Source organism: Rhinolophus sinicus, linkage group LG11 (assembly GCF_036562045.2).
Source record: "Rhinolophus sinicus isolate RSC01 linkage group LG11, ASM3656204v1, whole genome shotgun sequence".
Taxonomy (NCBI): Eukaryota; Metazoa; Chordata; class Mammalia; order Chiroptera; family Rhinolophidae; genus Rhinolophus; species Rhinolophus sinicus.
Window position 1 is genome coordinate 31,448,732 of NC_133760.1, and position 13,181 is coordinate 31,461,912.

General features: G+C 40.6%; 1 protein-coding gene across 1 annotated transcript; it reads left to right on the forward strand.

Moving 5' to 3' along the window:
* The first annotated feature begins 2,430 nt into the window (after positions 1-2,430).
* PSMD7 (proteasome 26S subunit, non-ATPase 7) lies at positions 2,431-10,910 on the forward strand. The gene is made up of 7 exons (XM_019757057.2): positions 2,431-2,613; positions 4,702-4,793; positions 5,633-5,725; positions 6,416-6,513; positions 7,084-7,164; positions 9,097-9,188; positions 9,923-10,910. Exons 1-7 carry the CDS (start codon positions 2,540-2,542, stop codon positions 10,359-10,361), a joined length of 969 nt encoding a protein of 322 aa, XP_019612616.1. The 5' UTR covers positions 2,431-2,539; the 3' UTR covers positions 10,362-10,910.
* The last annotated feature ends 2,271 nt before the right edge of the window (positions 10,911-13,181 follow it).

The window sequence follows — 13,181 nt, forward strand, 5'->3', positions numbered from 1 at the left end:
AAACAAAGCAAAACTCATAAAAATAGAGCATAGTGGTTGCCAGAGGCTGAGGGTAAGGGAGACGCTGGTCAAAGGGTACAAACTTTCAGTTATAAGACAGGGATCTAATGTACAAAATGGTGACTAAAGTTAACAATATTGTATTATATATCTGACAGATCTTAAATGTTCTCGCCACAAAAAAAAAATGGTGATTATGTTAGGTGATGGAGGTATTAACTAACCTTATTGTGGTAATCAGTTTGCAATATACAGAGGGTGCCAAAAAAAATGTACACACATTTTAAGAAAGGAAAATTGTATTAAAATTGTAATACTCAATATATACAAATAACAAAAGATGAATACAAGTCATGTTTGACTTCTGCAATTACAAGAGGTGCTCAAAGTGGTTACCATCAGCGTCCAGACACTTCTGATTTACAGCAAACTACTGCTTGAGCAACACTGACCAAAGTGTCCACTTGTACACATTTTTTGGGCACACAAACTACCCCCCCATATATGTGTATCAAGTCATGTTGTACACCTTATACTTCACATTGTTATACCGTGTTTCCCTGAAAATAAGACCTAGCCAGACCATCAGCTCTAATGCGTCTTTTGGAGCAAAAATTAATATAAGACCCTGTATTATATTATATTAATATTATGTAAGACCCAGTCTCATATATTATAGTAAAATAAGACATATTAATTTTTGCTCCAAAAGACGCATTAGAGCTCATGGTCCAGCTAGGTCTTATTTTGGGGGAAACACGGTATATTAATTACATCTCAATAAATCTAGGGGGGAAAAACATGAAAAAAAAATGATCAAAGGAAAAGAAAATGCATTACCCTTAAGCTCTCATCAGGTCCTTAAAATTAAGTCCAGAATTCAATGAACAAAAGAAAGGGATTACTTATAACCGCTTCTGCATTCTTCTAAACGAATTCAGCCCCCAGTAGTGGCTACAATACCAAGTATGATTTCAGTTCCATTAAAAAAAAAAAGGGCAACATGTAAAACAACTTCCTTATTATTTCAAGTCATCTTTTTATACTCTAAACGTATTTTAGTCCAAAAAGTGCTTCCTTATCAATCTCAATCTCTGATCTTCTGATCGCTACTAAATCTTTAATTATAAAATTAAGGAGGAACATCCTTCCAAGAGCTTTACATAATATTTGCATATCTACTCTGTGTCAAATAACATTATATAACAGATGAAACAAGAATGCCTACTTTGAATCAGGGACTAAACACCAGCCAGGAAGCTTTAACATATCACACAACAAGGGCTGACTTAAATTTTCTTAAAGTTCTTTAAGCAGTAGTAGCAATCATCTCACTGCCAAATCAAAAATATCAAAAGGAATGAGGAAAAGCTAAAGATGTGTTCCCCAAAGTAGGAAGAGTACCTGTAATAAGTGATGGGTAGGACCCAGAAAGAGTACCAAAAGCTTCCTAATCACACTGGACGCACGCTAAGATTCAGAGAAAAAGTCTCCTGGTTATTCTTCAGAGGTCAGACCATCTGGTTATATCAGGAAGGTAACAGGTGTTTAAAGACAGGATAAACAATTGTATGTCAACTGTAATTGAAAATAAAACTTTACTTTAAAAAAAGCAGCTAAATAAGTGAATAATTCAAATTGCTTAAGTATTGTTTTGGTATAGAGAAACAGCAACTTAAAATTAGAAATATAAACTTGTATGGATTTTAAGTAATTTGTTTTCTACAAATAAGCTTAAGTCCTTGTTGCCTACATTTCCCCATTTAGTCTTTTTTTCTCTTTCCCAGCTAAATATGAAAATATATTTCCATATTGCCTTCCATTTTTTCTTCCTTTTCTAAGTTTTTATTTGAAAAGCAACCTGAATGGTCTGACTCCAGGCACAAACTGCGTTCTTCCAGCCCTACTTAAATGGTAGGTAATATAAAGACCGGTGGAAAACATAAACACAGGTTTGATTACCTGCTAAGTGTCCACAGTGAAAATTAAGGGGAAATCACGCGCCAATAAAATGACAAGCGACAAATTACCAAATCTACTGTAAGGACGCCCCTTAATGCTAGATTTAGTTAGTTTCTCTAATAAATTCTAGAGGATTTTGACTGGAAACGAAAGTGAACACTTTCTGGATGGTGGAAATATTAGTTATTACTATTTATATTTTTTTCTTGGTATTTTTTTCTAGTCTTCAGATGGGAGGTGGGGAGGTGAGAGGGCACTGAGGCGCAAAGCTGCCGCAGAGAACGGTGCGGGCCAAACACAAGGAAGTCAACCTTTATCAGTCTTCAGTCTCCCTTTAGCTTTCAAGCCCAGGGAAACTCGCAGCTAGTCACCCAAGGAAATTCCCGCCTTTCTCTGGGATTAGCCCTCCTCGAGCGGGCGACCGAAGGGACCGCGGGAACGACGCGCGCGCGGCACTCTGGGAGCGGAAGAGCCGGAAGCCGGAAGAGGAGGAGCTGGGCCTGGAGGGTCTGCTGGAGTCCCTGCCGCTGAGGCTACCTGTGTTTTCGGGTGTTTTCGGCGAGCGGGGTGTGTCGCGATGCCGGAGCTGGCGGTGCAGAAGGTGGTGGTCCACCCCCTGGTGCTGCTCAGTGTGGTGGATCATTTCAACCGGTGAGCGGGCAGCGCGGGGCGGCCTAGTGGGGCTGGCGGCACAGTCGCTGCTGAGTCACGGGCACTCTGGGGAAGGCGCAGCGGCCGCAGGATCGCTGACGGGCGGAGGGCGGCCCTGACTCGCCGAGGGGCCCCGACCAACCTCGGTTCCGGAAGCCCAAGGCCACCCAGCATCGTCCCCCCGCCCCAGCCGGCACTCCGGGTCCTGCCGGTTTCTTTTACCAAGTCCGTACGCTGCCAGAGTATGGGGGGCAATCTCCAGTTCGCCCTGATCCCCCAGGCCTCGTGCCCATCTGTCACCTCGTCTGCCCCTGTTCACCTTAAAAGACTCTGTGTCTCGTAGGAAAGCCCTTCAGACTCGCTCTTCTGTGCCTCTGAAGGCTGTCACCGAAATTCTGGTCTCAGCACCCTGAAGGGTTCCTTGGAAGAGCCGTGGTTTTAACTTGTGAAAGTTTCTAAGCAGGAATCTGGTTTTACGATTGCTTGAAAGTAGATGAGGTGTCAGTTATCTCTTTTAAGAGTGAGATCAGTTGGAGACTTTGGCATTAAAGAATAAGATAACATCCAGAGATGTTTCTTCCGTCTTCCCTTGCTTGTTTTCAAGCTGTTCATCCCGCTGGACCTGTTACACGTGTTCATAAGTTTTACAAGACAATTACTTGAATTGGCAAGTGTGGAGACCCAGTTGGGAGCATCTGCTGTAGGGTCATATAGTTTTTAAGTGCCCATTCATTCTCCTGCATCTTGCTTTGTACAACTCCTAATTCAACCAGAGCCAAAAACAAACTTGAGACCCCATGCGGTTTAGGGTCCCCAGTTCCGTTCCGTTGCTCTGTAGGATCCCCAGCCTAACAGGATATGCGGCTTTGCCACTGTACAGTAATGACGGTTTTTCTCCAATACTAGAGGTGCTAATGGGAGCAGGTACCATTTCGGTTCTATTCAGTAAACTCAACAAACAGCTCTTAAAGGCATAGTGCAGGCAGACACACTGCTAGCTGCTGTGTCAGATAAGGAATGTAGGGTTTTATGAAAGGATTTTTGTAGACCAAAAGAAAAGCCAGTTAAGTGTGGAAGTTTTCTTTGACATGTGAAAACTCAGTGCCTAAGATTCCCCCCCACCAAAATCAGAACCACCAGGAATACAAAATCCCTAACTTTGTGTGATACAGACCCCAAATTTAGTAAGCATTTATGAATTTTTAAATAAATAATTTAGTTAAAACAATGTGAAGCCAGCGACTGTTAAGGGTACTATTAAGGATCATACTTCATTTCCCAGTGGCTTTTGTATCTCCTTTTAACAGAGTTGTACTGTGTCTGTCTCACTTGCTACACTTGTAGCTCCTTAGGACAAAATCACTGAGGTGTGATATGGAGATAAAAATTCTGAAGTAAAATCTCTCATTCAGCCCTGCTCTCAGTGTGATTAGTCACCAGCTCACTTCTGACTTCCTTCTAATTAAGCCATTTGGAGAGACCGCAAATGACACACACGTGCCTTGGGTCAGGATCACTTTCTGAGCCCCTATCTGGTTCAAGGAATTATAACATCTAGTGGGGCTTGTTGCCATGGAATAGATATTCCAGAGAACAGTTATCAAGCTGGACCGTAAAACTGGTTGTACTGTAGCATCTTTATCCCTGAAAAGATTCAAGGATAGAAAAGATGAGGAAAGTTAAAAGAGAAAGGTAAGCTACAAAACAAATAACATAAAGTTAAATGTGGTAACATAACTTAAATGTGTTTTTCAAACACCAACCAAATAACATTTTAAAACTTAAGATCAGGAGAGTTTTTGTGTTCTCCATTTTAAATTTCTATAAAGCTTGAGATTTTTCCAAGCTTGTATTCCTTTGCAGTTAACAGCGAGTAAAATCTACCAGTGTACAAAGTTCATGAATTACTCATTATATTTATTAGAATTTAATATTAAGGACTGACCTAACTCTATTACATTTCTTTAGTGGGATTAGTTCCCAGGTCAACTCATTCAATTGTATCTGTATCATGAATATTTCCTCTTGAGTATCTAATTGTTGGCACATCTCTGTGTGCCTATCAGACTGACCTGCTTTCTCATTCAGAATAGGCAAAGTTGGAAACCAGAAGCGTGTTGTTGGTGTGCTTTTGGGGTCATGGCAAAAGAAAGTACTCGATGTATCCAACAGTTTTGCAGGTAAAGGACAAGTTTTATGTTTTTCTGAGCCTGGTTAAAATGTCAATTAACTTTAACATTAAAAAAAAATTTGTGATTTCCTATTTTTTACTAAAACCCAGGATTCTAATTAAGAATTGCTGTAGAATAAAAAGGGAGGCTAAAGGCTACACACTAAACTGGATAGTAAATAGTTTAAATTTGTAGTCATACAGTCTCCGTTGCAACTACCCAGCTCTGCTACTATAGCAGGAAAGCACTTATATAGTATGTAGACAAATGGGTGAATCTAGTCTACTAAAACTTTATTTATAAAAATAGACAGTTGATGTAGTTTGTAAACCCATGCCCTAAACTGTTAACCATGACTACGGGTTAGCAAGGGGAAGTTGGAGACCATTACCCTTTTATTCTGTTTCGTGAGTCTTTTTACAAGAGCATATCGATGTATTTTATGATTAAAACAACAACAAACAAGAACAAAATAATTGCTGGCGTGACCTCTGGACTAGAGGTCACTGACTCCAATGACTAAAAGGAGCAGATAGTAATGCAGTTTGTCACAAGGGAAACATTAGGAAGAGATGGGGCTTTTAGCAAACTGAAGACCATGTGTCCTTTTTAAAGGGGGCATCTTCTATCTGGCTCTAGGTCATCTGATTTTTCAAGAGAAGCTAGAAGTCTGGATTTTTCTGTGAGACTTCCTAGTTTTTAATGAAAGCAACTCAAAAATAATTTTAATATGGTGTTGGACAAACCACCTATGTGGATCAGATCTGGCCTGGGGGTCTCCAGTTGTTGCCTGTGCTCTAGAGTTCTATCCAGCACCCTAAACTAAATCTTACTTTTTTTTTCTTTAGTCCCTTTTGATGAAGATGACAAAGATGATTCTGTCTGGTTTTTAGACCATGATTATTTGGAAAACATGTATGGAATGTTTAAGAAGGTCAATGGTATGTCTTGATTTTTTTTAAGAAGGTTTTGTGGCATTGATTTACAATCTGTGAATGTGTGTAAAGTTCTTTCTTTTTTAAGTATTCCCTTTAATGTCAAGGGCCTTTTCCTTAGCTAAACTTAAGTAGGACTAGTGGTAGTAGACGAATGAGGTAGAATAAATGAGAAACTAGAATAGCAATTTAAGACCACCTAGATTTGGGGTGGGGCGAAGAGTTAGCCCTCTGCAGCAGAAAAATGAACTATCAAGTGAAATCTACCTGCCCCTGGAACTTTGGTACCACCAGGATCAATATATCTCTCCATCATGTGTATTGTTTTCATTTTATTTCATTACAGCAACAGATTGCTTTGGAAATGTTTATTCCTGAAACACTCAGAGTTGTAAACTATGTAACATGAACTTGTATTTGTTTATATGTTGCCTTAGAATTATTTTCTGGTTGTTTTCATGTATGACTGTTCTCCTAAACTAGTCTAAGATATGGATGTCTCTGGACTTCCCTTGCCGCTTATTTTCTGAGAACTCTGTTTTTGAGTTTTAGATTTCAAAAGTACGTCATTGTTTAAATAAACGTCTTCAATTTTGAAAAAGGTAGAGAGCATAACAACTGGAGTTCTTATCCTTTTGAGGGAATTACATAGATCTTCATGTAACAGTTCAAACCCACTGATTGTTTCCTTCCCAGCCAGAGAAAGAATAGTTGGGTGGTACCACACCGGCCCTAAGCTACACAAGAATGACATCGCCATCAATGAACTCATGAAAAGATACTGCCCTAACTCAGTGAGTGCACTCTAGCTTCAAAACTCTTGAATATTCTTTGCCAACTAACTCAAATGAGAGCATCTTCGGAAGGATTTGGGTAACAAATCATTTCACTGCTTTTCCTCTGTAAGCTTGCGTTAATTTGTAATGTTTTGTGTAGCATACAATAACCCAATATGTTTAATAAGGAACAGTAAACACCTGCTAAGTGCCAGGTACGTAAGTTGTCTTCCTTTGTCCTCTCAATAAGTATATGGGGCTGGTATCCTCTTTACAATAAGAAAACTGAGGTTCACAGTGGTTGGTTAGGTCCCGTAGGTGGTGGGGCTGGGATTAAAATGCTGGCTGTCTTAATTCTGATTTCCTCCTGCTTGATAAGCCACACTATACTACCTCTCAGCTTGTTAATTAATGGAGGTGAAGGACATAGTAAATGATCATTTGAATGTAAACTCATTTTTACCAAAAAGTCTGGCTCATATCTGGTTGAATGAATGAAATTGCTTCAGTACTCATCAGAATAGCTTCTACAGTTGTTCCTTATGTGCTCAGTGTGAGGTGGATTGCTAAGGTGTGTTTCTCTGCCAGGTATTAGTCATCATTGACGTGAAGCCAAAGGACCTGGGACTACCCACAGAAGCATATATTTCAGTGGAAGAAGTTCATGACGTAAGTCATCTTGCTGGGAGCCTAGGAGATTAGATTTGTTACTTACTGGGCAGTTGTTTTGGGGTTTTTTGTTTGTTTTCCATTTTCAAGTCAACAAACCCTCTATAACAAAAAGAAGGTTGTTGGTTTCTGTTAATAGTTTGACATTATGGGTTTTCCCTTTGAGTGTTTAAATCACTACATTTTAGAAATAGAAAGGACCAGAGAAATCTAAAGTCCCATTTTACAAAGGAAATTGAGGCCCAAGGTAGTCAAATGATAGCCCAGAGATGTTCACAGCAAAGTAAATGGAGAGCCTGGTGAGCTTAGTGTTAACCTAATGCAGTTTCCTCTGTTGGGCCCCCTCTGGGCCAGTATTCCTTCCTCCTTGAAGATTTTCAATCCCTAAGACTAGAGCATAGATTTTCAAATAGAGTAAGTCAGAGCTGCCTGGAGCTAGATGACAAGACCCATCTGTATGATTTGACACTTGAATACTCATCTTCTCCTCATCCAGAACCTGCTTTGTGGTTCGTTAACTTGTACTTTGGGTGTAGACATAAAGGGCTGTCAGAATATAGCTTTTTCTCTATTTCCGGGAAAACTGAACTCCAATTCTAGGATAGAATTTGAGGTGAAAATGTGTTTGTTAGGAGCATAAAATATTTGCATCTTGTGTGTGCAGATAGCCTGGTCTTGAGTTTCCAAAGTCAAAAGCCTGAGGGATAGATTAAAATCTCTCTTTAGATTTTGATATGTAGTATTTATCCTTATATTCAGTTTTTATATCTGGAAAAAGATATTTTGGGTTAGGTCCCTGCAAATTTTCGTGGCACTGAGCTTTATCCTCCTGTTTTCTCTCTTTGTCTTGCTACTGGGGAGCTTAGATCCAATTTCTTGTCTAGTTGCCATAAGGTTTTCATGCCTGTCTTGATACAGTTATTTTTCACCTTTACGCTGCCTCTTTCAAAAAGGAATTGAGGCTGCTTAGACTCATGCATGCATGCATGCACGCACACTAAGGAAGCCAAATTTTTTAATAGCAGAGAGAGGGGACATAGGGTCATTTATAAGATGAAGCCAGGGAAAAACTCGTACCTAAAAAGGCATGTCATGAAGTCCTGCAACAGGCTTAAAGGCTCTTACCATCTTAGCATACAAAGTCAAGAGGAAAATGGCATTGGCGGGATTTATACTGTCCTGGATAAAACAGTAATAACAGCTAAGGTGTATACCACTTAGTAGAAGTTAAGTGACTTACCCAAGATCCCACAGCAACCTTATCACATACATGGCAGAGTCAGACTTTGAACCCAGGCAGTTTGGCTGCAGAGTCTGTATCCTCACTGCTGTGCTGTCCTGCGTCACAGACATTTTACAGCCTTTACAGGAGATGTACAGCTTCCTCTGGCACTAGATCGGAGAAAAGTCTCTCCTGAGTCCCGTCAGGAAGTCCCTAGGCGATACAGTGCACCACGTCCCTGCACGGATCCTCTGATAATTCAGGCCATCAAAGCTAGTTGTTCTAATGCATCATTTGGTGCTCTGGTATCATTTAATTCGAGGGACAATAATAGATGGTTAAAAGCTATATTTTCCTCAAATATAGGTATTCTGTATATTATCTTTTCTAGAAAGAACTATTACTTTAAGAATCAGCCTAATCAAGACTTCCTAATCAATCTCCACTGTGGGATTGAGAGGATTTCAAGATTTTCCTCAGAAAACAAGCTAATGGTGCCCCAGCAGAGCTTGTCACTGAGCAGGGCCACTGCGCTGTTAGCCTAGAAAAGAAGACAGCTTCCAAAGCAAACCTTCCCCACCCTTGCCATGGAAAACCCAGTAATGCACCCACGAAGTGGTTTGGCTTAAAGCAGAGGGATCAAGGTGTGAGAAGGAACATGTGCCAGTTTGCTTTTAAGTGAGTAACTATAGTTAAGCTTCCTCTCCCAGGATGGAACTCCAACCTCAAAAACATTTGAGCATGTGACCAGTGAAATCGGAGCAGAGGAAGCTGAGGAAGTGGGAGTCGAACACTTGTTACGGTGAGACCTAGCATGGCATCAGGATCGGAAGCAGCCCAAGAGGCCGCTCGGTGGAGGGGAGACAGCCATATCAGGGGTACAACAGAGCCCTGGGTTCTGGGCCTGGGTCATCTCTGAAGGGTCTGGGGTTATGATTGATGACTTTGTGACTAGTGCGCCTTGTCTGGAAACTGTGTTACTATGACAGAAATAAGTGTGAAAATAAGTAGGCATATCCTCTTCCAGTGTGTGTCCTTTTCAGGGAATGTAGCAAGCCAGTTTTCTGCAGAGAATCTACTTCTTGGGATGGGTTTTATTTTAAAATACTCATATAACCCTGACTTAGAATGGTCATAGTTTTTGTCAAACAATGACATCCCTTCCAGTTCAAACAGTTACTGCTGACTCACAGCTTCCTATAGATGCAGGTGGAGAAAATGCCACCCTCTGTTAGGAACAGGGAAGTGGAAGGAGAGAGCTTTTTTCTAAGTGAGAGGAGTTTCATTTGTAGCTCTCTCTCTTTTCTTTTGAAAATGCCCTGTGATGAGAAAAATAAAATACATACCTCCCAGTGAAAACAAAATTAAGACAGTTTATCCTCAGATCTTTGTAAAATGGAGAAGTAACATTTTTCTTTGGAAAATTTGCCCCTCGCTACAAATCTGGGTGTTTCCTCAGAACATGAGAGAACCTGCCTGATCAGACAGTTAAGTACACTGATGCTTTTCCCGGCCTGTCCTTGTGGATTCTTACAGAGACATCAAAGACACTACGGTGGGCACGCTTTCCCAGCGCATCACAAACCAGGTCCACGGCTTGAAGGGACTGAACTCCAAGCTTCTGGATATCAGGAGCTACCTGGACAAAGTGGCCACAGGCAAGCTGCCCATCAACCACCAGATCATCTACCAGCTGCAGGACGTCTTCAACCTGCTGCCCGATGTCAGCCTGCAGGAGTTCGTCAAGGCCTTTTACCTGAAGACCAATGACCAGATGGTGGTGGTGTATTTGGCCTCCCTGATCCGTTCCGTGATCGCCCTGCACAACCTCATCAACAACAAGATCGCCAACCGGGATGCAGAGAAGAAAGAAGGGCAGGAAAAGGAAGACAGCAAAAAGGATAGAAAAGATGACAAAGAGAAAGATAAGGAAAAGAGTGATGTAAAGAAAGAAGAGAAAAAGGAGAAAAAATAAAACATGTAGCTTTTTAATTTGTAAATTAAAATCTTATAAACTAACTCAGTGTGCCGCCAGAGGGTTCTTTTCATTTTAAGTGCTTGTTAAAAAGCTGTACTGCTGAGAGCTCTCTGCCTCAGGTCTCTCGCTGTGGCATTACATGGACGCGGATGGACAGAGGGACGGATCTCGTACCTAAACACAGCTTAGGCTGCTGTGCGTGGGGGATGTGACAGCTCAGACTTCAGATTGTGAGGAAAGTGAAGAGAAATAAACATAACATTTTTGATACTCTTCATTGTTTTATATGTAAAGCCAGGAGTTGAATTTTCCCCATCTCAAAAGACTCTTAGGGTCTGTTGCTGGCAGTTTGCAAAATTGCTAAATGGAATGCATGAATTCCAAAAGTGCTCTGCCTCGGAACACCTCGAGTTCTGACCCTTCTGAACTCCGTTGAGAGTAACACACCATGGGACTTTTGGACCCGCAGCTCTGGCACTCAGGGCTTGGGATCCAGCTCCATGTATTGTTTACCTTCAAAGACACAATTAAATGGCTTGTTTTTAAGTCTGTGTTCTAGTCGTTTTTGACTCTGGGAGTGGCGATCTGTTGTATTCAGAAGCAGCCAAAACAGTTGAAGCTGCCTTAAAGAATCATCTTAGACTTGGAATCTTTTATGAAAGCATCTCATTACTTTAAAAACACCCTGCTATAGTGAGAAGAGTGCTCAGCTGAGCCCAGAAGACCCTAGTTTGGCTCGAAATCCTCATCTGTGAAGTCCCTAGAGCAGCTTTTCCTCAGGGACACATTCAGTTTCTACTGCAGTAGGGCCGCGTACCTCAGACCACAAGGTTAACGGGGACGTTACTGAGGCAAGAACGAAGCGCCCCCAAAGTAAGTGCTCAGGGCTCCTCTTGGAGCAAATAAGGTACTTTGTCATTTGACAGACAGTAGTCACTTGGATCTTTCCTTTCTTGAGTAGTTAAAACCTTAAAGTTCTCTAATGCACCATCTGGGCTATCATTGTCCAAAGGTTTAAGAATACAATAAACTAGCACTAGAACTAAGTCAATTCAATCTCAGAAACCACTTCATAATGTTATAATACTTCAAAGTTACCAGAAGTATCCATTTTTACTACACAGACCTGCCAAAGAGCTAGCTAGTGGAAATTTGAAGGTCAATAGTATGATGTTTAACTGCACTTTTATTCTACATAAATAGAAGCATGCCCACAACAGGGTTTACTTCCAGGTTCATTAAAATTCTGAGATTTAAAAAAGGATGGCAAAGGAAGAACTATAGGGAATCACGTTTTACTTGTATGTTGCAGCAGTCAAAAATGAGATGGTTGTGCATCTAACAGTAAAAGAAATTTGAAATACACAGTTCAAAGCTTCAGAGATACTAAAAACCACAGGAGTACTAAAGGGGGTTCTGCAGTTTGGCTTCCATGTTTACAACAGACTGATGAGAAAGGAAACCTGGATCATTAACTTTCCAGGGAGTAGTCAGGAAAGCCAGGATGCCATGGTTCTGAGGCTTTAGGCAGGGGAATGAAAACGGCATCCCAAGCAGTGGGTCCTTTATAGAAGACTCAGGCGGCAATTCTAGACCACCCAGGGTTCAGGTCTGCCTTTCATAGTACAATTTGGACTTAAAAAGATTTCCAGAGTCTAATGAAATAATGCCACAGGCTTTTAAGTTTGTTGCTATTTGATAAATTAGAATGTTTATTGAGCATCTAAGAACATGGGAATACCCAGGCCTTGTTATATTTAAGTTTTACCCACATATGGAAAATTGACTTCTACCTTCCTAACAGGATCCTAAATTCCTACTTCTAACAAAAATAGTTGATAGCCTCTAGGCTCATTTTCTAAGGCAGAATTGCTGCCATCCTATATGAGAGCATGAGCATTGTAAGGCTATTGATAAAGTGTTGCTAATACAAATAGCAGCTGACTTATAAAACCCAAGGCCCTCACATAAAATGAAACCTTGCATTTGTATAGCCTGACAGTCTCAAGATGAGATTTCTAAACTACTGTTGTTTTGGAAACATTGAAAAAGTAACCTGGAAAAAGTCCGATCCCAAGACTGGATCTCGTATCCATAGCTGTAACATTACCTTCATTTCCACTTCCAAACACTTCAGAATGACTTGTTACGGAGGTCAGGCTTCTCCTGCTACTCGTGTTACAGAGACAATGGTATTTATTCCTTACTGGTTTTGTTTGATAACTAACATCTGAAATATCCCTGAACTTACAGGTTATTTCTTAATGTAAAGATGGAAACTATCGGAATGGAACAACAGCTTTGGGCCAACTAGTTAGTTAAACGTTATTTAATTTTGCTCAGACCATCAATCACTAAAGGGACAAAAGGGAAGTAATCTTACTGAGAAACTATCATATTCTCCAATGTGCTAGATGCAAAGTAAACCTTTCCAGCAGGAATTAGCATCCCCAGAAGCTTAATTCCAATTGCTAGAGGACCCTCCAGTTATGAGAACTCAACCATACACAATCACTTTCATTTCAAATAAATGACAACACAGGTCCTCATAAAATAATGAAATATCCCATTCACTGGGAAGTTACGAACAGGCCTTTTCTTCTACCATTTTCCTACAAAAATATCTATAAAGCCAAAATAAGACGAGAATTACTTAGGGTTGTTGGTTACATATGACACTGAAGAAACTATTTCACCTGCCCCGGTCCCAGGAAATGGGAAGGCAGAAAACATTTGATTTTTGTGCCCCACAAGAGACTATGTCTACAACTTCCCTAAACAAATTCACTCCAAATTATTACACAGAATATAGGCAAC